Here is a 24,901-nt window from a genome sequence, read left to right as displayed (position 1 = left end):
ATAATCGATTTCATCGTTAAATCTTTAAGTGAAGGTACAAGTGATAACTGCTTAGGCTATAGAAAATTACATCTACAAACTCAGGCTACCTCTTAAGATGACTGCTTGTTTTTGTTTTTTTATAAAACCATTGTCCTTTATTAGCATACTTTATACATAATATTGCACAACTGTTATGTAAAATAATTCTTACGTGAAAGTAACCCCCCCCCCCCCACTTCAGTAGCTTGATTCCATTGTGACACTGTTATGCATATAAACGATCCAAGTTGGGAGATAGGGCACAATTAGAATGCTTTTTTTTCATTATTTGAAGTTCAGCTTTTCCTATCCATATCATTATCACAACGCGATACTCACATAGATTTCGATCATAGATAGAGATTGTATCAAATTCCCATCATTTCGCTAAGTTTAGCAAAACGTCAAAAATTCTCTAAATAATCAAGTTGCAGTTCCACGGGGAGAAGGCTTCTTAAAGCCATCGCCCTATCGTTTGCTGAGGGGAAAAAAGGAGGGGGGGGGGGAGGGGACTAATCGAGCATGCGATGAGGGAGATGAAGTTAAAAGATCGCTTCGCAATTTGTGCTACTGGTGAGGTGATTATTGTCGAGGGATGAAGTGGGCGAAGCCGCTGCAGAGTCATCGTCGGATTGAGCGGCCGATGTACTTGCGCTCCCGAGAGAAAACGCTGTCCTTCGGATGGGAATCGCGAATACATTATTATGAAACTCTCCGACGACGTTACCCGCCGGTTTATACAACGTCACAATGATCACTTTGTTAGCTGTAATGGTTGAAACGGGTATATGAAGAGTATTAGAAGTGGCAGATTTAAGTCTGTTGGAGAGACCCCAGCGAGATCCAGTGAGGCTTCATCTGGGTAGTCTCCTAATGGAAGAAGGTCGTTGATGCTATACGTAGAAAAGGGAAACTTCGAAGACACGAATAAATTATTTAACTTGTTCAAATAAGTTAATTGGTAACGCTGAACAAAAAAGAAAAAAACGTCTTGTTGAGTTCTGTGCAGATTTGAACCTGACTAAGGCTTGTCGAATGTTCATTTTTTAGACCACTACCTGCTTACGATCAAGTCACACACCTTGAAAGCTCTCAATGTTCAACGTCCTAACGGTGTCTGATTCTGAACAAAAAAAAGAAGACGGTGAGGAAAGGCTCTCTGGCATTACAAACCTCCAATCGTAGCTTTACCAATACCAATTTTCTGGCTGCTTTTCCACACAAGCTGAGTGAACCGCGAAGCCTGGGTGTGAAGAAGATCCTGATTCTGATAGTAGTCGTAGTATTTCTGTTCCTGATACCAATGTTTTACAACAGTCTCGCCTATAAGGCAATCAGAAGCGAATGAAGACCGCATTTTTCTAATTTCCTTCTCTAAATGATCACACATTGCTATAGAGAACTTTATGGAAAAGCAAACTTCACCTCTGTAGCATCCTACAGCTCAACTGCTAGCTATATAAGGCTGCCGAGAATAAGCAAGTTATTGTAGATGTACAAATGGCTGTATACGCTGGCGTTTTTCGAAACAAGTGCTGAATACTCCAAGTGATCACCTTCTTTCATTGTACATTGATACTACTTGATTAGTTTTGCCAAAAAACGTATTCAACCTATCAACAAACCATTGACGTCGAAGTTTTCCTGTGTATATGAAGACTCGACGTACAGGTTCTGTCCAATATCTCGAAGTTTTCGATGATAAAGGTCATTTGTGTGTGCGATGAAATTCGCCAACTGTTGTGCTTGCTCACATAACTGATCCAGAAAAACCGTCGGTTAGCAGACGAGCATAAAAGACCTTGGAAATGTAATAACTTTATATTTAAATGAACTTGTTTTAAGGCCACCGTTTGTGTCTCTCTATAGCGACTAGTTCGGATTAAGAGATAATCGATTGACGGTATAGTATACACTTTAACCAACTCTTTCCATTTATTTGTAGACTTTTGAAATTTATAAAACATCGCGTAACTAATTGCGTTTCATAACTTCGTTTGTAACGTACCATCAGTGGTATTTTTGTTTACTGTTTCCTTGCCTATTTAAATTCGCTTATGCACTAAGCTCTTTTCCTCCTCAAGGCCAAATGATTGGTTCTGATAGACATCTGCCCCAGCACTACCAGTCAAATATTATTGTTCAAGAAGACCGATTCATTTTTATTTAGCTCTATAACGCTGTCATAACTCCAGTATCGTACAAACATTAGTCAGGCGACTCACACTTATAACATTATATGCACTAGCTGCGCCCCCATTTGAATAAATGCTTAAGCTTCGTGCTCGGAATCTATGTCGGACGGCTGACATCAAGGCTCGCGGGAAATGTGCCCAATTCTATTTGACTGATGCTCATGTGGAATAAAAAAACCTAAACAATGGCATACGTGAAGTGAAAGGAGAAGAAATGGAGCCTGATGCTTCCGTCGGAAATGGTTGTGCCAAAAGAGGCAGTCTTGTACGAAGTCGCTCTCCGCATAGTCGACCTGTGATGCTCCAGTAATAATACTCAGCATCTCACGCTTGACTCGCACGTGCTCCTTCAAAAACACCTGTAAATAACACCATATCAAGTGCTATTAGGTGTCAATGTAGTACAAGATCCCTTGGTAGTGTCCAGAGAGGGCCTGCGCTAGAAGGGCTTCGTTGTCCTTTCTCTTACTCCAAAAAAAGAAAAACAAAAACTCTGTTCTTGTGGAACACAGACACGATCAAACATTGATGCGGGACTATTCAATGTCTTTAGTGGGCGGGCACGCATCTATGGATATCGGGGTCCACTGCGACTTGGTCTCGTAAGGAAGGTCATCGATTGACAAATTACATATCTTTCAGATAATTACATAACTGAAATGAGAGTTGAGGTAAATGAAATGTGGTCGTTTGCAACTTTTCGTTACTATATCAGCACGCTTTAAAAGGTCCTGTTAACACGGATACTAAACCATACTCAAGGTAATGAAGAAACAATCCGCTCTAGAGCGAGTTTGACACCATGAGAAGGAAGGATTTTGAAAAAATAGATTTTTCAGCCAGTGTTAGCGGTTGTCACAGCGGGATCACAGAGGCCTTGATAATTAGCTAAAACGGAAAACTCAATTTGGTATAAATATCTATATATAAACAAGCCAAACGCATGAATGGGTGCTGCCATTTCCCATTTAGACGCTGGAGGTTACTCGACTTTCGAGTTCACGTTGAAGTTCGATTTGAACTGATCGGTTAAGCAAAAACATCAGCCACCATTGGCGTGCGCAGGTAACCTCCGATGTACGTCGAATTTTCGCCACTACATATTTCCGTCTGTGACCAGAAGTGTGGACGTAATACCTGCAAGAAAAATGGACTAGAATGGTTGTTACTTCTTTTCGATCGCGGATCGATTGCTTTACGTAATCGAGAAACAGAAGGCGACATTTGTTTTTTGCCTTGAAGTTGTGTGACTCAGAGGACAATCGAAGTCAAAGCCCGTGCTAACGCAGCAGTAGAACTGATCCCAGCTCTATTTCTGAGAAGATTATACAAAGAGAATCAACACTCAAGCTTCTTTAATAGGTACATCGCAGAGGCTGACCCTCGGTTAGTTAGTATATCAGTCAGTATTTGATATTTTCCGTTATTTCTTGTTTTCAACCGAATATCTCGACCAATGTCAAAGCATATCCACAGTAGACTCTCATTTCAGGATTGTACGTTTTGTTGCTGTAGGACGAATATATTGAAGGACCAGCGATGTTTTTGTAGACGGCCTATATAGCTACGAACACCAAATATGTCAATGCTAATACAAGTTCCAAGATGGACTCCGTCTGCATAAGATGCGCGCTGCAAAGCCGGATCCGGTTCGCTAGTTGGCTTTCTGATATAGTCGGCGTCTTTCCATTTGTCGGGTATCAGCTCACTGAAGCAGTATGGCCACGAAAAGTTCATCAGTTCTTATTCTCGGTAGCATTTGATGTCCGTAGGGTTTTTTTGTCGCTAACTAGATCACCTATTTATTATTGGCGCAGCAAAAATCGACATTCAAGGACCAGGTATACTATTATAAGGTGCACATTAATTGCCTATAGACTACGGCATGAAGGTCTCGCTTTTGTCAAATGAACGTATACATAAAATCATCCGACCCACGAGTTGAGTCGGTATGATAAGCGGAAAGATAACCCGTAGGGCCTTGTCTAGTAATGGATTATTTGCGTTGAACGCAACAATGTCAGCTTCAATGTGCCTAACGTTAGCTTCGGCCAGCATAATCGCTCGGGCCTACTTTTTTGCCAGCGCGACCTTCATCTCTAGTTCCTTTAAAAGGTAGGACTGAATGCGCTCGTAATTTCCTAAGCTTTTCAGTGTGTACACGACAGCGTTTGCTCGTTTTAGATCGAGACCAGCACTTTTGGTAAATTTCGAGCTCTAAATAGGTGTTCTGCAGCCTAAGTAGGTTCTCTCAAGAACGACTTGAAAATCCTTCACTAGATCTAGGCACAAAGTGTGATAGTTAGACCACCATTGCAAGAATCTGCGCCAAAGCTCAGACGCCTAATGATAGGCGACGTTTGTTTATAGCTGTTTTAGATGGTTTATAAGCACTTTGATGAAACTCCGTAAACTTGTTTTTAAAGTGTATGGGCGCTACTCAAAGCATCTGGGGTTCGTTTATTTGCTCCCCAGACAGATTATCAGATCGACAGAAGCTAGGCTAATAATTTCGCAGATTGATAGCGATATCGTCGCTAATAATGTACGCAATGTACACTGTATTTTCCTTGAAAAATAGGAGATTTTAGTTTAAAGTAACGACAGAATTTTAGATTGAGTGCACTCATAGTTTTAGGCGTAGCCTTAGCTCCATCCATCTACGTGCACTTACGAGTGCCGGCCTGTCCGGCCCAGAATGACTCTTAAGATGGCACCAATTCAGCGACTGTTTGCCGAGATGTGCCGTAAAGTAGTGTAAATTTTAGCAAATACTTCTGTCCATAGAGGAGATAGTTCGTTCATCTTTATAGAGAGTAATGTTAATTAGATTAGCCATAAACCAAGCACTGTGAAAAAAAAATCCAGCCACCGGCATCGTCCGCACTAACTTGTCATCAGTGTAAAAATTATATTACATAACAAACTATATACATTTAAACGACTGCATTGTTATTAACTCAAAATAGAGTTCGTACCACTTAAGTAAAATTCGTTTTCTATTTATACAATAATGAATCACACGCAGAGCGAAGCCCGCAGGTGGAGCTCTGCTATACTATTAAAAGTTTGTGTCCGTTAACTTGAAATGGTCCGATTGTCGTGGTGTTTTGTGGGTCGTTATAGTTCAGTTCTGGGCAATCTGAAGCGGAAGATAGAACCGATTGGCCAAATGTTTTTCCTTCCAGGAGGAAAAAGGTAATTTTTCTTCCCAATACCTAGTAATTGTGGGTTTTAGATCGACAGAAATAAGGTCACTTTCATATTTTATGTTTGAAAACAATGCCACATTAGTGTTCTACAGAAGGCGGCTACAAGCATCGTGCGCGCTGATTTAACATCAGATGTACAATAGCAGAATTGTGTCACATAAACCAGTGTGCTCTAGGCGTCTTTAATGGCAAAAGAGACGCTTTGACGCAGATTAAGTTCTAGAAAACAACTCCCTTTACAGAGCACAGATAGAGCTGATTTATTTTGATTGGTGTAGCTTCGTCCTGGGAAATGCAGCGTGGAATAAAGTACACTGAATTCGATAATTACCTTATGTCCCTCTAAAAAGGGGGGGCAAAAATTTGATTTTCCTTAGAAATATTCATTTGGTTTACTGTGTATCGACGACAGTAACTTTGTGTTTGGCGTCCTAAAACAGCGCTGTATACTCATTTAGAAATATAAACCATTTAATAAGCAACCTATCATGTCATAATTGGTAAAAATGTGCATTTTTATATGAACTGTTCCATGTAGAAGTGTGCTAAGGCTAAACAATTGGTATGTTAATATTATATAAGAACTAATCCTTATTTGACGTTATCTTTGTTATAGGTGTAATTTTCTTTCTACCTTTATGCGGATAAGCGAAATACTAGAACAGGGCAAATGTTGGTCGACGTTGAACTTTATTCCCAAGAGCTTTGCAGACTATTCAGTCAGTCCTACACTCGCCACCGATCTACTAAGTTGGATGCAAGTGGGGCTCGAGTTAGGATAATTTTAACAAATGTACGTACTGCGCAAACCACTACTTGACGTCTGACTGCTACAGGTGTACATGCAGTAGCTTAGTGGATACGTATTCGCCTGCTAATCCGAGGGACACGTTGTGGTCAAAGTTCGAACCCGGACATAGACAGACTGCGTTTCACACTGGGAGCCAACCGTCTGATGGAATGCCTAACGGCGAGACCGGACGTGAAACGCAAAACATAGTGGCTTAGGTATATATCCGGGGCTGGACTAAGTTCAGCGAGGAAATGGAGGAGTTTGGACGGTGAAAGGAAATTAACAGCTAGTCCTTCGTATATAAACACGACTTTATACCTCATCGGATGTATCCATTCTCATAGAAAGCAGCTCCATACCTTGATTTAGGGTACTGAAACTAACATGCAAAGAACCGCAAAAAAAGTGCTAAATAACGTAGCAGAACAAACTCATGTCTTAATGTCGAAACAATCAACTTTCACCTCTTCGAAACCTAAAAAGCGAGTCGGTAGAGGCCAGCAGTATGTGCAGGACTTTCTTTTAAAAAAGATTGCTATTTCAGATAGGCTTGTAGGTCTGCTCGTTATTTTTGTTAAAGGAGCGACTCGCAACCAATGTTTTTATACGAAATACGCACATGTTCAGGGGGGAGGGGGGAGAAGGGTATATGCACTTCGGTGTGCACGCATTTTGTCTCGGAAATTCCATACAACGTTAAACATTGTCGACATCCCGCAGCAATGGCCTCTGAACTATTGTTTAGTGCGACGCATAGTCACTCTGCATCTATTATCAATAAAGTGAGGCGATTACAAGGCTTAAGGGCAAATCTCGATATTCGGGACAATCGGCGACGAACATTTTATTAATACATTGCCCTAATAAACACATTTATATAACAGCACTTCACACTGAAACAGTCAAAACTGCCTTCAAAACAGCTTTATCCTTCAATCTTAGCCGTACGAATGCTAAATAATACAGTCGCAGAGAACGAACGCAATCGTTATGTTTACGCCTACCAAATGTAATTGTATCAAATGTATTTCTTTGGCTTCCTTGACACGTAGGATTATTTGGTTAAGTAGGGCTTGAATACGTTTTGTCACACGTCAACTCTAAGCTTAATTGCGACTATATCGTGAACACGATCATGGCTTTCAACGGGCAGACACCTAGGATCCGCTTTTGTTTGAGGGCAGTCTTGCTCAACAAACCCCATACTGAACGAAGCGATATGCTCAGGGTAGATACCTCAGTCTAAACACGAAATATAAGAGTCAACGATGCGTCGCTTTTACAGCCGTGGATTCCAATAAATATACTATGCTATAGTGAGCTTTTGATTATTACTAACGTGAACATTTTGCGTAATAGCTAGGAAGAGCTGAAACGCGTTTTTCAGATTCTTAAAGGAACAGGATTCATTACACGACGCATGCACGGAAGAATACCGAAGTTTTCTACATTCCTATAGAAATCTCATATGAACGTCTGATTTATTGACCCCTCAGTCAAAGGAAGCACAGAATCCTCAAAGAATTTTTTCGTCGCGTTTTTATTATTCATTATTAATATGAGGTCAACCTCTAGGCAGTCGATAAGCACATTTAGTATATAAACTGTTTTATATATTAAATATATTTATATTATATTAAATTAAAATATGAACGCACCAAGGAACTGAACCTTCTTCCAAAGCGTAATCCTTCTTCTGGGAAGTTTACGACGTACAGTGATGTACAGGTGTAGACATATGAAAGCATTATGTACAGTAAAATTATTCTGCCATTTTCTGGTGCAAAAAACGATTCGGTACGACGACTTGCAGTAACTATCGAGCTACAAGTTACTTACAAAAAGCGTATCGATTGGGTTCCCCATAAATGAGCTTATGGTAATATTATGGCTCCTTGTTTTTGATACTTTGTTAGAGTATTCAAATATTGAGTCTATTTTCACGCTCAGGGATGGAACATCATGAAAGTATAATTGAGTTGAGGACAACTTGCTTCATTTACTCACCGCTCGCTGGCCGACACGATCCCTTTTCGTATATTTTAGGTACAATAAGTGATAGCATGAGAACAATTCAAATGCCCAAATTAATGTCAAGAAGCTATTTAAGTGCCACAATTGTCATAGCATTATCGGTTTGTACTTGTTAACCGTTACCGTCCTTGTGGATACCTATATACATATAGTTGGAAAGCAGGTTATGCGCCCGTCTCCAGAGCTTTGGAGACAATCTTACTCGAACAAGGGAAAAATTCGACGACGCACTAGACGTGCTCCCAAACGATGAATGCGCAAGCCGTTTGGCTTAGAGGTGGACGTTGGTACCTTATGTTGTTGTTGCTGCCTGTTTTACTGCTTTACTAATATTTACTATCGCCGACTTATCATCGTTTGCCATACATATTGTTAGATAGGGGTGTAGTGTTAAGAGTAAGACTAGGGTACTGTCAGTGGGTCGTGGGACCCTATCCAAAAAGTCAGTTATCAGCCGTAGAGACACTATGTGGTAAACGAGCCAAATAGGCTGTGTGCAACCTTATTCACGAACAGGTTCATTCATACCTATGTTTCTGCCGAGCCTTATTCAAAATGAAGTTGAGTGCACTATATTATTTGATAAGAAGGACACGCGACGTGTGGTCCTTCAGGACATTTCCGTAAGCTAATACCTTAGGTCGCTAAAGCTTCTGCGTTCAGTTTCAAAGCAAAACGTGGGGGACTGCCTTAGGCAAAATAGACAGTAAGCTAACACATAGTACGATGAAACTTTATATTTAGGTATCCGTGAAATATGCTTATTCCGTGTCATCCTCAAACACAGTTAGGTAAACGCGTAATTCTCAAACAATTTGAAACTTAACTTTTCTACTTTAAAACTTAAATTAAAGTTCGTTACAATTCAGTAATCGTGGCAAAAGTATTATCTGTTTTTGCTGAAATGAGCCGTTAAAGGATTCGAAGCTACTTACTCGACAAAACGAGTATTAATAATGCAATTCTCTTTTTAATTTTGCAAGTAACATGACAGCGGTTTGGGCGAAAATGTGTTACTTTCTTTGAAATAAATCAGCGATACGTTGAGAATTGACTTGTAGTGAAATACTTTGATATTTTATAGTATGCCTAGGTTGAAGTTGAATAAGGGAAGTGTCTTTGTAGACGACAAGAGCGACCAGTTCATGGCTGTGAGAGATGCTAACATTTTTCGAGCGTGCTCATTGAAGGAAATTGGTATGCTCTATTGTTGTGTTTTCGAAGCATAGTAGGTTTGACGGCCGCACGTGCCCATCCATACCCAACTAAACAGCGTCGTTTCCTTGCATAGTCGCCTCCATTCAGAGAAAATATACGTGGGGGTTTAAGAAACGCCAAAAAATTAACAACACAGAAATCTGCACAAGTAATTCGATTGGAAGATAAAGTGCTTATATCCTATATTTGTGGTTTCTATGACTGAAGGACAATAAAGTTCATCTAGCACCATGTCCTACAGGTCATTGTATGGAAGCTTATGGAGTTCATGAAAGTTCTGACGAACTAGCAACCTTCAGAAGCAACAAAGGCCTATCATCTATCTGCATACACTATTCCGAGACACTATTCCGACAGTTATGAAGGAGAGAGAGGGTACGAAATTCTGAATTGAGGGCAGCTAAGTTCTTTTGGTGTGAGTATTTGTCGATCAACCGAAGACCGGAACAAAGGTAGTCGGGTGGCACTCCGTCATCAGCCTTTACCTTATTACTTGACGCTATTACAGCACGTGCGAATTTTTAATGAGCAGCTCGGGAAGGTGCCGAGTTACGCGTGCGTAAAACCCGTCTGCAAGAAATGTGATCGCTAGAATCGCCATGCGGAGCCCTGCTAGGAACTTCTAAGTTATAGAGCGCAAAAGCTATCGCAGTCTGCGTAGTACTTTAGATTTCTAGGCACTCGTTCCGTTCCTTTGCTTGAACTGCAGGACGCTTTTTACGGACTTTTGCAATCGCAATGGTTAGTACTTTCGATAGTAAATAATGCCACATCATGCACCTGCGAATTTCAATAACAGCTGTATTGTGTTTTGGGACAGAGTTTGCCCGACTATCCATTACGTTGGATATTATATAGTATAATGTATCGGAGAGAGCCGTGCTAACTGAGTGACGAATAGGATATTACTGAGGAATTTTGGCAGAGAACGTTGACAGAAGCTGAAAGTTGTTGTATCCTCAAAATGTATCTTTGTCTTCACAGGAACATAGAAGTTGGGCTCACAATCTCCATGTAGGGCATAGAAAAAAACATAATTTAATCAATTCGGAATTTGCCACGGAAAACGTAATTTCGAACGCGCCAAGGTTCCTGCCAAAGGCCGTATCGCTAACTACTGTCCACCATAGGTTACCAGAATTGCAGCGTTATTGTTTTCGGTGTCGTATCGTCGAGGCGGGACGAAAGTAAGTTCAAATTTCCGGCAAGTCCTGATTCTTTAAGTGAAATCATTTCCACCAAATACGGGAAGCTGGCAAGTGTCGGCTCTCATCAGGCGTCTTGTAAGCAGCCATAAAGGGTCTATTTAAGTCAATGCCAAATCATGACTACTTTTCTACGAGCCTGCTGTGTAAATCCAGTTCAGGAAAGCCCAACCTCACTTATAGCTGCTTATTGCCCTTGAAATTCACACCTCACGAGGAGCGTCATTGTTGGAAAATTCGAAAACAGCCTGCAAACTCTTTAAATATTTAAGTGGCTTATTAAACAGCTATTGAAAAATTATATTTCAGCAAAATATTGCCGACGATTCGGTACTGCTTCGACGTATATGACACACCAGACGTTAAACCAATCTTCGGCTGACTAGTCACAGTTATTACTTGTTAATTTGCATTAGATAAAGCCCAGCTACTACAGAAAAAGGTTGCTATTTACCTTGTTGATAAAAGCTGGAGTACATCTTGTTGCTTTCGTAGCGTTTTCGGCCTCTAAGGTTTCTGCGTTGCAACTGGCGTCATTTTTTTGTAAAGTATCCGTCCCTTCGCCCGATAGTCGAGTTAGGCTTCTTCTCCGTTTACTCCTTGGGCTCACATGAGGTTCCGGTGTAGCAAAGGGCGATCGGGAGCGCGCGAGCATATTCACCCTATGCAGGAACTGCTGCAAACTGATACTGCTATTTCGGAGCGCTGTAACTCCGCGATCGTTACTTCCGATACTCCTTCGTTTATTGCCACTACCGCTATCACAACGGGAAGTGCAGCTGACGTCACTGCACACCGAGTGATTAGCAGAGATAGCAACACTTGCTGGATCAAACTGGCTATTGTGATCGTTTCTGGATCCCGACCGACTGTGCGTAGATGAACTTTTGTGTAGAGCTGCACTGCGTTTATTGCCTAAGGTTGTTTTCACATTTTGATGCTGGACCTCAAAATTGCCCATGCTACTATCGTCTAGTGGCACCCGAAGGATCGGCGAGAAGGCGTTTGGCAAGTTTGGTATGACCCGTAGACCTCGTGTGCTGTTGAGTACGAGAGGTAATCTACATGGTGGACTGCTGCGACAGCTATCATCAGTTTCCATTACGGAAAGCGGTGCTGTCGTTAGCGATTCCTCGGACGGGATCACGACCGAGCTTTCTTTGCTGATGCTGCCAAACAGAGATACTGACGAAGTTCCACTTTCTGCAAGTTCGAGAGAAACAATTCTCGATGGGCTGGATTCGGTTATATGCACTTTTGGGTTGAAGGTAACACTTATTGATGGAGGCTGAACCGGGGAAGCAACAGTGACCGGTAGACTTGCTTCCTGGGGTGTACTGATTTGGAGAATCGACGATTTTCCGTGACGAGGGTGTCCATGCTGGACGAACTTGCGGTGAAGACCACCAAAGAAAGTGAGCAGATACTCCATTATGAATAGTTGTTGAGTCCACTGTTAAATAGTATTGCTCTTAGTTGATGTTAATAACTATAACGTTAATGCGATGATGTACGCACTTCCTATGTAGGAAGCATTGCGTTGCTAGATCCGACCCGTTGCTGTCATAATTCGACCTGAAGCGACAGGATATCCGAACGCATCATTGCGTATTTCTCCGAACTATTCGAAATTATTATTCTGAGTGATCACCAATCAAACGAAGGCTTTGTAAAATGTATTCGGTGAAATGGATGAGGTGGCGCCTGCAGAAGTATTGAGAGACAATTTAATATTAGAAGCGGGCCCAGTGAAAACTCAAGCGAAGACAACAAGGGTATTTACAGGGCAAAGAATCTGTAGATGTTTAATGGTTAGTTTGATTCGATGACAATACCCGGTCACTTTAACCGCAGTCGAATTTTTTTTGACGTAAAGAAGTGAATACAGCGATGAAGATTACACAAAACACTTCCTAGAATACAATTACTATCGCCGGCACGAGATTGTTGAACATAAGCATAAGATTCGCAGCTACTCGAGCGTCGCCGACAGTTCTTCCTAGAAATTGCACCGGGAACTTTTCCGTGATACGTTACATTGCTTCAACAGAGAATCGGTAGTGAGAACAGAAGGGAACTAGATAAGGTCTAACGTTAAAAAGTACTCAGCTAAGCACTGCGTGGTGTATGAGGCATTGTATAGCGTGATGGCCTCACCAGTAAAAGCATTGTTACGTGTGTAATGGCAGTGACTAACGGGGCAAGGGCAAGCTCGCGGGAGAGGGTCCAGTTGAAAGCTGCTGGGACCTTCGAGGTTTCTGGGCCTAACGCACCAAAGGGACGTGCGTCGGCAACATCGAATCCTGGCGCAAGGCCGCTAAGCCGCTACAGCCAGGCTCCACGACATCATGCGCGACCACCACACTGCACCATTTACTTCGATCCAAGCCGAATTGCGTACTCAAGCGCTTGGCTTCGTCAACTTAACCGCTAATGGTAAAATGTGCCCCTGAACAGTAGCGAGTCGTCTCACAACTTTTGCTCTTCTTGATTAACTTGTAGGCAAACTTTCTCCTCAATACCAATTCGGGAAGCCCCTGAATTACAATGATCTGCAATTATCGGAGAGCGTATCCGAATGAAGTTCTGCCCAATTGTCAAACACATGCTTATATGATCTCTGCGTTGTTCTGACGATTTGTCACAGTTAATAATTTCAATTTATCGAAAGAACGAACTCACTAACGAAGGCCGGGTTCCATAATTGGGTTGCATGCCACTTCCAACTTAACCATATAATATAGACAGATATACAAGTTCCACCGCCTCAAACAGAACTCATTTCTACGATATCGCGGTGACTCCTTATTTGAGTCACACATGTTCTGCGTTACAGTTGTTGATACAAAAGAATCACCCAAATGTTATCTAGTGACACATTTCTTAAGAACACCATGCTTTAAGTAATATTTAGTTGTCGCACGTGAACGCATGGCTGCAATTAATCAGGTCAAATAAATCAAAAAGCGCTTCGGTCGCAGCTATCTACCGATTTGTAGATCCTGATTTTAAGGTTTGTAAATTTCAAGGAGTTGACTGAACGTCGCCTAAATAGATTCCGTACCGGCACGTGGGACAAGGAGAAATACCGTCGCCCAATTACAATGAACCTATCTTACTACTTAGGTCTACTATGACCAGGTGTAGGGGCGATAACCGGCTCGATTTACATAATCCGATCAAACCTTTGCTTGATTAACTTAAACTACTATACTAACGGTTTTCACTAGCGACGAACTAGAAGTATTTGACGCTGGTCCCCATTTTTTCTTTTACTTATGACGGAAACTTGAAAGAGCGCAATAGAAACATCTGTGAAAAAATGCCGAGTTCGACAAAAAATAACAGATATAGTTAGGTAGTATATAGATTTAAAATGTTTACTTTTCTTCATTTTTGTTTTTTCGACGGTTTATGTCAAACGGCATTTTAAAAAATGGGCCGTTTTACATAGCGTTAGTTTGATGCGGTCAACTAGGCCTTAGTCGAATGCGAACCATTCAACGTCCTGCACGAAAAATACGCACGTTCCGCTGGCCAATGATCGTGGACCGGTACACGTGCTACCACACCATAATCATGTAGCAAAAAAAGCATGCTGCTAGCACAAATACATATATATATATACCCGTTTGATACCTACATATATATATATAAAGGCCTACGAGAGTCGAGTAGAGAGAATAGTCCATAGTTTGATCGTAGCTCTAATGAATAACTTCCAGCAGATGCTTTCATCAGACACTGTGGAGGAGTTTGGCAATTGGACTCCCATTTGTCCTGCCTGTGGCCGCGGCCCATGAACTCATTATAACCGGCAATGAGACGGTTTTATTATGGTCTCATCTCAGATTGATACAGATAAGGCTGACGTTCCATTCAAATACGTTTATTCATCAGAGTCGTCCATAAATTCCTCATCGTACAGATCATATTGTATGTTCATTGCGTTCAGCGATCGCCACAGCACGTAGAAGTACGATGTCCACCCCATGCAGACGATCAACAAAATTTTCTGCCACATTATGCACGTAAAGTAGACTGAAACATAATATTGGACATAACAAACGTTAGATAATAGCATCTTGCTGTGATAATTGCAAGGTTATGTTCTACAAGGGCCCACTATGCAGATATTAAACAGTCGATTTGAAAAGCTCAATATACTAAACACGTATCTATTCCAAACAAAAAGAAAGATATAAATTACTTATTGGCTAGATTATATTTAATTGAAAGAATTATTTAATGGCTGAAAAGAAACGCCGTTCAACTTAACAGTGTCTTCTTTTGAGAGAGATATTCATTGACTTCTCATCACTTTACTACGAACAGACGATAAAAAGTCGCCCGTTGCGTGACCTGCCATCTTGCAACGGCAACTGTTATTGGTTATATTCAATTTAATCATCCGACAACACAAAACATAACACTTGCAGCACTCCTTACTTTTATGTATTATCGAAATTGCATTTGTCGTCCAGATATTAGCGGAACTTTAAGTTACTCGCCACTTGCTGTTGCTTCCACACAGCTTCATTAAATACATGAGAACATGACCACCAGCACTGAACATGTGATCATCAAGACTTACTTTTAGAAGTTAACGTTTTGGAATAGTGCACAGAAGTAAGAGTAGTGCTAGCTTTGGCTTTTTATAGGTTTTTCGTTGACGTCTGCTAAATTTGCACAGCTATCAGCAAGGTAAATATGTGGCAGTCGAACGTGTAGCAATTAGAACAAAATTGTTTCAATGATCTTAATTAATTATTTAGTCATTAGTCGTCGTTACGCAGCAAGGGCTACTTTTTACAAACTGGGTCGGGCTAAAACTTTATGGCAAGCAGATGTAGATACATCTCTGAACTCAGCTTGATTTCCACACAAAAACATAAGTGACGCCACAGAATGCAGATTCAGGCTATTTCAGACCTATAAGAAGTAGGGAGCAAAGGAAGCATATTGAAACCGCAGTTATCTAGATGACAGAAACTGGACATGTAGGAGCTTCTAGTATCACAGGGATCTAACCTTGGTAACAGCTAAGTCAAGAGCACCCACGTCCGTAGTAGTATGAACTTCTCAACTGACAAATAGGGCTATATCCTGATCTAATCTCTGAGCGCATTCTGGCGGACAGCTTATTGGGCGTCTGTGTGGTTGATTGACCCGTTCATACAACACAGCACATAAGACCCACCGTAGAAAGGCTGCCATCGTTGGATCCGCTGCACTACGGAATAGCCAGAATCAGCTGCGCAAACACTGCGATACAGGCTAAAAACTAGCGGCAAGTTTGAGGGCATTCTCTTGTACTGGGCGCATATTTACACCGGAATAAGTCTCTCAGAAACAACACTGCAATTTTTTTTTAAATCTAAAAATCTTCTTTCTTTTCCGGAAACATGATTTCAGGGAGGTAATAACATAATGGTGCCATAATTTGAAATGTTTGTGAGCGAAGCACACACATAGGCATTCTTCTAACAGCCATGAGTCCATCGGGTGCTGTTCAGCATCATAACGCTTTTCCCCAATTTAGCCTGAGATGAATTCAGACTAGTCCTACCCGGTCCAGACTTGGGTTTTCGGCCGACTACAGTTATGTCCCTTTGTACTAGTCCCGTCGAAGTGTAGACATTTCACCACTTGATTACGACCTGTATTTCATTTGTAGTAGAAGCAAATTATTTATGTTAGACGCAGTTAGGCAAAACTGATGGCACTTGTTCTAATGTCCAAGGTAGCTATTTCGATGCTTTGCGGTCGGCTCCGTTAAACGCTTCCTTGACCTGAATCCCGTTGCAACTTGTGGTATTTTAAATCTTATTTTTTTTTATCAGCGCGGCATCATACAGCTAGGTGACTCTGCAAGCATTCAGCCGAGCTTCAACACTCTGTGCTTTGGGCACGTAAGTCCTGTATGTAGTATAGACTAATTCTGCTGATGATTGTATGGGTATCCGAAGCAAGCTGATTATGTCCCATATGCCGTTTCGTTTGGTGCGCGTTTCTATCGATTTTTGCTGCGGCAGCAATTCTTTCAGTTCACTGTTATGACCCGGCCCTCAAACCTTCACCCGGCGATCGGTTTGATATATGGAAGAAATGTCTATTTATACTGAAGGTTCCGCACTAGGTCTAAACCTTAACCTTACAAGTAAACGTCTGAGCGTGCATGATCCGCTACCGAAAGCTACGCCTGACTGTCTCCGGAGGTGAAATTCAGCAATATAAACTAGAAATTCTATATGTCCGAAGAACTGCGGAAAATTAAAGTAATATTAACATGTGTACCAATTACCATTGTGGGATCCATTAAAACAGCAGAAATAACATGACACATATGCACAGGTATAGGGCAGTAGCGAACCCGCATGGTCCTAGTAGATGCAATAAAAGGAATTGCTACACGACAGGCCAGAATGTGCCTGCTTTTATTTACTAATAGTCTTAACGAGTTTATGATTGATTGGATTAAGATGACCAATTTTCTTTTTGACTCAGCCCTAATAGTATAATGTCACATGTAGTTGTAACGTTTGGTAGAAACATCATTTTAACATTAACTACTATTTAATAACTAACACTGATTCGTTATTTGAATAAAAATTTTGTTTGCACAGTGCGTGGCTATTGTGCCACGGTCGGTTTAAAAAAAAATTTTTAAACTTCCGAAATAAAGGCAATATGAGAAGCTAACAAAAAAATAAATAGGAAATTGAAAGTTATCAAGAAGCCAACTGTACTGCAACTTTTCAAAGTTTAATTAATTAATTAATCAATTGCAACTAGGCATTAAGTAAGCACTAACTGCCAGTTTCGCCGCATGGGACAGCACACGCAATACAAATGGTAACAATACAAGTTTGGACCACTGCAATGCGTTTCTCATACGCTGCCCCGAAGGTACGCCTTCAAGTCCATGGAGGCAAAGCTAATTGGCGGTAATGTATGAGGGTAAAACGATGAAGCTATAGGAGTTAGCCATAGCGGACCTCAGCCCATCTATACACAGAAACCGGTGGTCCCGAGAAATATCCCGAGAGACATGTGATCATAATAATCATCATACGACCACTGGTTATTACAGAAGAAATGAGCAAAGTAACAATCAATCACCCTTGATGCTCTCTGCTCATCTACCTTTCTCAACGTTCTATCTTTAGATCAAAATGAAAACACGATCCGATTATTTTTAAATGTGTGAAGTTTTTCTATTCAGCTGGTCACAATCATTGATAGTCATACTTCTAGTGATAAGAATAGCAACTCTATTTGTACATACACACATATATACATACACATATGAACGCGCCGTCTAAGTACATTCGTCCGAATTAGGGAGAAAGTGTTGAGATAATATCTTTCCTTTTCCCTTGCTTTTGTTTATTTCTTTTGCCGACTTCAGCCATTACTGTGGATCGCGTGCATATGTTTACACGCATAGCAGTTGCAGTATCTTAGACTGCTGCCCGTTAACTGGCCCTTACATTCGCTATCGTTTGATGGGATGGTTTACACGTGGGGGTCTTTCTTGCGCGTACCCATAAACGAAAAGTTCAAGATCTGTTTGGAAGCTCACTAGCTATAGAACTGAAACTAAAATAACACTTTTCTTACAAATGAGAACATGCGGCACGCGATTGAGAACTTCACTAACGGAAATAGTGAATATATAAAAATTTGCTAAACGTGGACAGTACGGTTGGAAACGAAGGCAATAGAAAAATGGTATTTGTCAAATACAGAGAACCTCGCATGTGTTATAATATATAGTAAACAATGCAAAAGAGAAAATTTATTAGCCGAAATATGTTATGTAGTTTTTAATCGATTTCGCTACTTTTTATTATTCAGTCAATCGGTTTAGTGTTATCATTGACGTCGTCGGGTAGGTCTGTGAAACTGCTCGCGGCACGGGAGCAGCTTCTCGTCTGTGACGCTGCTACGATGGCTGAAGAATATGAATTGTCATTGTGGGGCGATGAGGGGTAGTCGGCAATTTTAGGCAGCTGTAGAGTAACTGGTCAATAGGTGTCATTTGGTCGGTATGAAATGATCAAAGTGTAGTAACGTACGTCCTTTGTATTCGTATATAACACTCACATATAGACAATATGGCCAGCAAGAAAGGGTGCACGAAGAACAAAACTCAGAACGATATTAATAGAAAATAGATCACTACGTAAACTTTAATATTAGATTAGATAAGAATATTGTCGTTTATTTTCATGTCTCTATATCATAATCAGAGCTGTCATCATCTGCATTATAATAAATACTATCCACCCGATCATCGTTGTTCTATATGTTCATTGATAATAATAATGAAGACATTTTTCTCTTATTATTTTCACCATCATCATTATTACTTTACTTGTTTTTATGTCTGTGTTGTTTTTACATAGGCTCTTATATAGGACCAGATCCTAAGACAACATTCTCAGTCTTGTACACACACGCACACACACGCACACGCACACACACGCACACGCACACACACACACACACACCCACCCACCCACCCACCCATATATATGTATATATATCTCTCTCTTCCTGACAATGTAATAAATAGCAACGTAGCAGTTACCTTTTTTCGTCGTACATTTTCATATGTATATGTATAAATGGTAGTTACAAATAATCATTAATAATATTAAAAAGACCCATTTTTTAGCGTAATGTCAACAACATTCGTGCTAATAATTACGTCTGTCCGAGATAGAAATTTCTCAATGATTGACTTTTTGCCTTATCAATCGTTTTACTCTGGTAATTGTATTTCGAAGTGTACAGTGGCTTATCTTACAATAGCAGTGGGTCTCTCCCGTGTGCATAACTAATAATATTATGACCTTCAAAGGTTTGTCGTTATATTACTCTGCTGCAAAAGTCGTCTCCGATATATATATATATATTGGTACGCTATTTATGTGTATATATAAACAGCGCACCTGTGTGAGGTTTTTATCACGAGAATTCTCGTGTCACTGCGTACATAGTTCTATATGGTATATAATATTTATATCTGTGCCAGCATAGCGTTTCAATTCAATGTCTATTTTTTTCGATTCGTTATCATTTTTCTTCATTCTGTGTGTGTGTGTGTGTGTGTATGTGTATGTGTGTGTGTGTGTGTGTGTGTACTGACCCGCGATGATTTTTCACATGCCCTGTTTTTCGGCTCGTACGTATATATTCTACTAGTAATTTCTACAAAATCTACAGTGTATATACAGATCTCCTCATACGAGTGCGGAGTTGGCAGAGTTTGTTGTCTAGAACACGCCAAACGCTTGACCACTGCACATTATAATTATCATTGTGTCTTCTTCATCTTTATATTCGTTTATGATAGTGGTGGTGGTGGCGGCGGTGATGATGATGATGACGGTAATAGGGATGCTCTCATTATTATGGCGATAGTACTAATAATAAGCACCCGGGTTGACTTCGGCGTGCGCGCTTGGCACTAGACATCGTCATTTGAAGTAGGAAGGAAGCAGTATTGATCTCCTGCAGACTTTTTTCTAGACTATTGCCATTGATCTTTTTCTTGATCGTTGTCATCTTCGCTGTAGTTACGTTACTGGACGCCAAGAACGAGAATAGCTCTAACGCTCGATGGCGGCAAACAGCTGGGGGTTGAAACGCGTTTCTATGTGGTGAGTCTGTGGTATGAAAGCATGCATCAACCAGCCACTGATAGCGGACAGGGGCCTGGGCTGTAGTTGTTGTCGTTGATGAAAAGGATCGCTACGTAGGTGGATGTAAGCCAGATGGATTTCATTACCGCTCCATAGCTATGAAGGCTAAATATTCATTGTAGGTGGTAGCAGTAGCAGAAATGAAAGTTCTAGGACAACTGGAGGTTCAGTTCAACTGTCGACCACGACACTTGGGGCTGACGTAGGAGGCGGGCAGTAATTTTTCTGAGAAAGAGTAGGGACAAAGTAAAAAGCTCCAAGGTACAACCGATAATTATAGTATATACGTGTAATAAGTAGAGCGATCGATTCTTTTTTTGGCAAAAGAAAACATTTCAACCAGCCAAGCAACGCCGGATTTGCTGTTGTCCATACGCTACATTGGCCGTAGCATTGAGTAGCAATAACGTTTCTTCGTTTGCTGTTTCGCAATAAACATTGTTCCAACTGTGCGGACACATATAAACAAGTGTGCTGAGGTACTTTTTTTTCTAACCGGGCCTAATTTATTTGTTTATGATAGCTGGTCGCTGACGGGCATGTTCTTGCGTTGACGATGTTAATGTTAGCGGCAACGTGGCACAATTACTGTTAATGCTGGTATCGTTGTTCAGCGGCGACGTGAAGGACATAGCCATTATATGGCGCTTTTTCTTAGAGGGTGATTTCCTCGGTGACCTCTGCTAGCTCCTGCCGTCGTGTCCGTTAGCGATCGTCGTGGTGCTCATGTCGCTGCTGTCGTCTATGTCGTTAGAGAAACTGCCTGCGGTGGTAAACAAAGTGCTGTACATTGCATTGGCCGAAGCTGCGATACTGTTTGTGGCACTTGTCGGCAAAGAGGACGCGTCAGCGTGTATCGACGTCGGACGGACGCCCACACCCTTACCGTTGACTGTTGCCTTGGCCATTGCCATTGCTGTTCGGGGTTTGTCGACGTCACCTTCTTTTGCCGTCAAATCCCAATCACCACCTAAATCTCGTTCACCGATGCCAAAATTGAAGAGTTTTTCTTTTGCAGAAAGCACTCTAAGAAGGTTGCGCTTGCGATGGTCGAACTAAAATTAGGACAGACGGTGTGGAAAATAAAAATCAATCATAGTCACTGATGCTAAGTACGGATGCGCTAATCATATCAGAACTGCAATGCAAACTGGTATAATCCTAACTTCTTACAAATAAACACTTTCGTGTATATATATATATATATATCATATACAAAACTTACGTTGACTTTTGTGGCCATTACGTTGCTAACATCGGAACCATCATCTTGTCCTGCTGCTGTATCTTGTTGACTTGCTGTAGTCGGTGTCATTGGCATTGCGGACTTCTCCTCTTCCTTAACTCGTAAATTTCTTTTAAAGGGTTTCTTAGTGGAGAACAGCTCAAAGATACCTACCGTGATGTCAAGTTGCATCTTGAGCGGTAGAAGCTGTTGCTGGCGTCGATCCAAGCGGAACTCGCAAACGAACACGTCAGCGGCGTCCACGTGCGATGGTTTACCGGCGCAAAATGCCGCTACGTCCAAGACCCAGGGCACACGAGTATCATTTAGCGCCCGAAGCGATAGTACCGTTGGCTTAGCCAGACGGACCAGCTCGCGTTCATGAACCGTTCGATTTTTAAACTGTTGCAACAGACCAGCGCGTCCGGGTGATACGAATTCGAAGCCGCGCACGAAGCATTCCCCATCTTCGGTGCGGCGGAGAATGTCACACACCTGAAGTATTCGACGGGAATCGCTGCGTACGGCGGCAAAGCCGGCCTTATGTACCAGTACACTTCCGTGTGCCACGCAAAGCATTTGGGTACAGGGCTGATTCTTGATGGTTGAGTCAGTACTTCCTGTAGCGGTCATCGCCGACGGGTTGTCTGACCTGGTCGATTTTGCTTCATCGTCAAGGGCAATATCAATGGGTAGGGCTTTGTCGCACGAAGCACATTTCGTCCTTCCAATATTTTCGAGTGTCGCACACCGCTCATGGAAGAATCGGTCGCATACGGTGCACTTGCGAAGAGCGTATCGTCGTGCCGTAGTTCGACAAAGGCAGTCGACGGTACGGTGCTCGGTTGACAACGCATTTCCATCATCTGTATAAATTAATTAAACAACAAATATTAGAAGGATTAGGAAAATATCGTTCAACGTTTATGCCTGATATTGAATATGATAAACCTGTACACCCGTAGGTAGGTAAACTACCGTATATGTAGTTGTACTGAGCATAAACGGACTTTTACCAGTAGATTCTCATGATTTCCATATATTCTAGTCGCTAGGACAGATCCAAGAAGCACAATACAGATCCACAATAATGTATAGCCTACTCCTACATACAATAATACCCACCCATGGCAATATCGTTGAGCATTGGTGTACAGGCGAGTAGGAAATCCTTATAGGTATTTTTTAGAGAGATAAGATCGCTAGCCAATTGCGGCTCAAAATGCTCAGCGTATGAAGTCCAGTTGGAGAACAGTAATTGTACGTCCGCACAAAACTGCTCAACAGATCCGTACGCGCCTTTATCAACGTTACCCTCAATAGTGACTAGGTCAATCGGCTGCGATATATGTTGATAATAGTTGAGCAGCTTCTTTTTGCCACGTGGAAGTACATTCAGCCGTTGTCCCAACTCGCGGCCTTGAGCGTCCCTGCACGAGTGAATCGCGTTCAAAATATCTTTGAACACCTGTGCCAGCTTTGCCGCCCGGACGCAATTCGTGTCATCTTGGGCTGCTGCAAGCTGGCGGGTTTTCACTGATCGAGCAGTGCTCAGAGCCGTTAACTGGGTGCGAAAGCCCTCGGTCGTTTCGGAACAAACACTGTCTTCTTCAGCGCCTCGAGTGAGTTCTCTACTTCGTCGAGTTAAATCGTAATTTCGCAACAAAAATAGGTTGTGTTTTAACACAAAACATCTCTGCTGATGTGACAATGGCCGAACACTGGCAACCCGACAAAGACTATGACCTGTTGCCGTTGTAGTCGCTGGCAGTTTGCTATCCTTGATGTCCTTCTCTGTGTCCTTTATTCGACTAGCGGCCTTCTTTCGTTGTTGTTTTTTACTTCCAGAAGCTGTTTTTTCTTTGTCCTTTTTCTCCTTGTCCTGTTTGTCGGCCTTGTCGGCGGGGGCCTTCTTGCGTGCGCCGATGAAACCCCGGCAGTTAGCGCTTCCACAACGGCAGGTTTGTTGGCGGTCATTGTTGAAGTTCTCAAAATTGTAATCGTAACTAAGTTCGGTCATGGCCGGGATGTCCTTTAGTGAGAACAACGCTATACGATAGACGCCATTTACGGACCACTTCTGCATCTCGCAGTTCGGTTCACAGCTGTGATTGACAAAGCGACCTTCGTTGGCCATTCGATAACCATCAATGACCATGCCACCGCTCAGATTCAGACAATAATGATGCTTGTCATTCTTGTACACTTCCTCCATCCGGCGGCGGAACAGTGATTCCGAGACCACTTCGCCGATATACTCGAGTATGAATGTGTTTGCCTTGATTGGTTCGACCGCCCGAACTCCCCAACCACGGTCCTTGGTCTTGAACCGTTGAAGTCCAGTAGCCCAGTCAAAGCGTTGGATCTTTTGGTTGTTACATTTGTCGCCTACGGGGCACAATGCATTGGAACACTCTGCGTACATCATCCTATTTAGGCAATCGGCACCACATCCTGTTTCTTCAGCATCTGGGCCATCGGGCTTCCTACATGTGCAGGCCTGTGCCTCATATTCTGATACGGGTTTGACATCCACATAGATGTTGGATTTGATGCGTTTGTAGTTAGCACCGCCTAGCAAATCGTTTGCACTAGGCAACTTCTGGTGTTTGCGTAAGTACCAGATGTCATAAGGCAGCTGGAAATGCGTCGAAGCACCCATTAACTCTAGGCCAGTATTTACTGGTAGAGGCAGCAGGGGCATTGCGGAGGTCGACGTCTCACCGCCCGTTGTCGCAGCCACGTCTTCACTTGTCGCCCCGATTGTCGCCGTCATCAGGCCCCTATCGTCCTTTTCCTCGCTACGATTCAGACATTTTTTTGGCACGAATGAAAGCAGGTATACAAAAACACATATTAAAATGGGTTTACTCTATGGTGTATGTACAAGCTTATAAAGCAACAGTAATTCCCCAGATCGTAAACTCGTTTACGAACTTTCACAATTATATATACAATCTTCTCGAACACGTTTTCGGGATCTTGACAGCTTCTAAGTAATTTGCTAATGAATGTGCAGAAGTGAAGCTTTATCGGAAATATTTAATACCATTGCTATGTGGTACTTCCCAAGTGGATACGTGATTGCTTAACACTGAACCTAAATCATTGCTTTTAAGGGAGCACGACTTGTGTTACCTATCATCGGCGAAAAGGCCAGCTTTCAGCGTCTTCTTCTTAAGAGGTGGCGGTGTGTGTGAATGACGCTTTCCGCTGTGTTTTCGATGACAGCCAGGCACACCCGTGGCCATAAAGCCTTTCGACGGCTTTGTCACCATTATCACC

At 41.9% G+C, this 24,901-nt stretch overlaps 2 protein-coding genes across 5 annotated transcripts; both read right to left on the bottom strand.

Moving 5' to 3' along the window:
* Positions 1-209: 209 nt before the first annotated feature.
* On the bottom strand, positions 210-15,933 carry LOC111254090 (uncharacterized). 4 transcript variants are annotated; one of them, XM_086976213.1, is made up of 8 exons: positions 15,710-15,933; positions 14,322-14,719; positions 13,897-13,990; positions 11,133-12,382; positions 2,411-2,575; positions 1,647-1,779; positions 1,195-1,344; positions 210-787 (listed from the first exon to the last, which is right to left on the bottom strand). In XM_086976213.1, exons 4-8 carry the CDS (start codon positions 12,108-12,110, stop codon positions 564-566), a joined length of 1,650 nt encoding a protein of 549 aa, XP_086832339.1. In that variant the 5' UTR covers positions 12,111-12,382; positions 13,897-13,990; positions 14,322-14,719; positions 15,710-15,933; the 3' UTR covers positions 210-563. The 4 variants fall into 4 exon arrangements, with proteins under 4 accessions (XP_086832339.1, XP_086832337.1, XP_086832338.1 ...); XM_086976211.1 differs by lacking the exon at positions 15,710-15,933 and adding an exon at positions 15,128-15,698; XM_086976212.1 differs by lacking the exon at positions 15,710-15,933 and adding an exon at positions 15,273-15,698.
* Positions 15,934-19,765: 3,832 nt separating this feature from the next.
* On the bottom strand, positions 19,766-24,901 carry LOC111254694 (histone-lysine N-methyltransferase ASH1L-like). The gene is made up of 4 exons (XM_022815810.2): positions 24,755-24,901; positions 22,742-24,417; positions 21,617-22,482; positions 19,766-21,446 (listed from the first exon to the last, which is right to left on the bottom strand). The coding sequence occupies exons 1-4, from the start codon at positions 24,892-24,894 to the stop codon at positions 21,075-21,077; spliced, it is 3,054 nt and encodes a 1,017-aa protein (XP_022671545.1). The 5' UTR covers positions 24,895-24,901; the 3' UTR covers positions 19,766-21,074.

This window comes from Varroa destructor, unplaced genomic scaffold (genome assembly GCF_002443255.2).
Source record: "Varroa destructor unplaced genomic scaffold, Vdes_3.0 BEIS01000007.1, whole genome shotgun sequence".
Taxonomy (NCBI): Eukaryota; Metazoa; Arthropoda; class Arachnida; order Mesostigmata; family Varroidae; genus Varroa; species Varroa destructor.
Note: the sequence above shows the minus strand (reverse complement) of the source record. Positions and strands in the feature narration are given on the sequence as shown.

Excerpts from the sequence above, each read along its gene's own strand:
- LOC111254694 (XM_022815810.2), bottom strand. The coding sequence starts at position 24,894 with ATGGTGACAAAGCCGTCGAAAGGCTTTATGGCCACGGGTGTGCCTGGC. Across the intron at positions 24,418-24,754 it reads GGCCTTTTCGCCGATGATAG|CGAGGAAAAGGACGATAGGG; the intron begins GTAACACAAGTC and ends TCTGAATCGTAG. Across the intron at positions 21,447-21,616 it reads TAATGGCCACAAAAGTCAAC|TTCGACCATCGCAAGCGCAA; the intron begins GTAAGTTTTGTA and ends TCCTAATTTTAG.
- LOC111254090 (XM_086976213.1), bottom strand. The coding sequence starts at position 12,110 with ATGGAGTATCTGCTCACTTTCTTTGGTGGTCTTCACCGCAAGTTCGTC. Across the intron at positions 1,345-1,646 it reads GGAAAACTTCGACGTCAATG|GCGAGACTGTTGTAAAACAT; the intron begins GTTTGTTGATAG and ends ATTGCCTTATAG. Across the intron at positions 788-1,194 it reads TGGTAAAGCTACGATTGGAG|CTAACAAAGTGATCATTGTG; the intron begins GTTTGTAATGCC and ends CAACCATTACAG.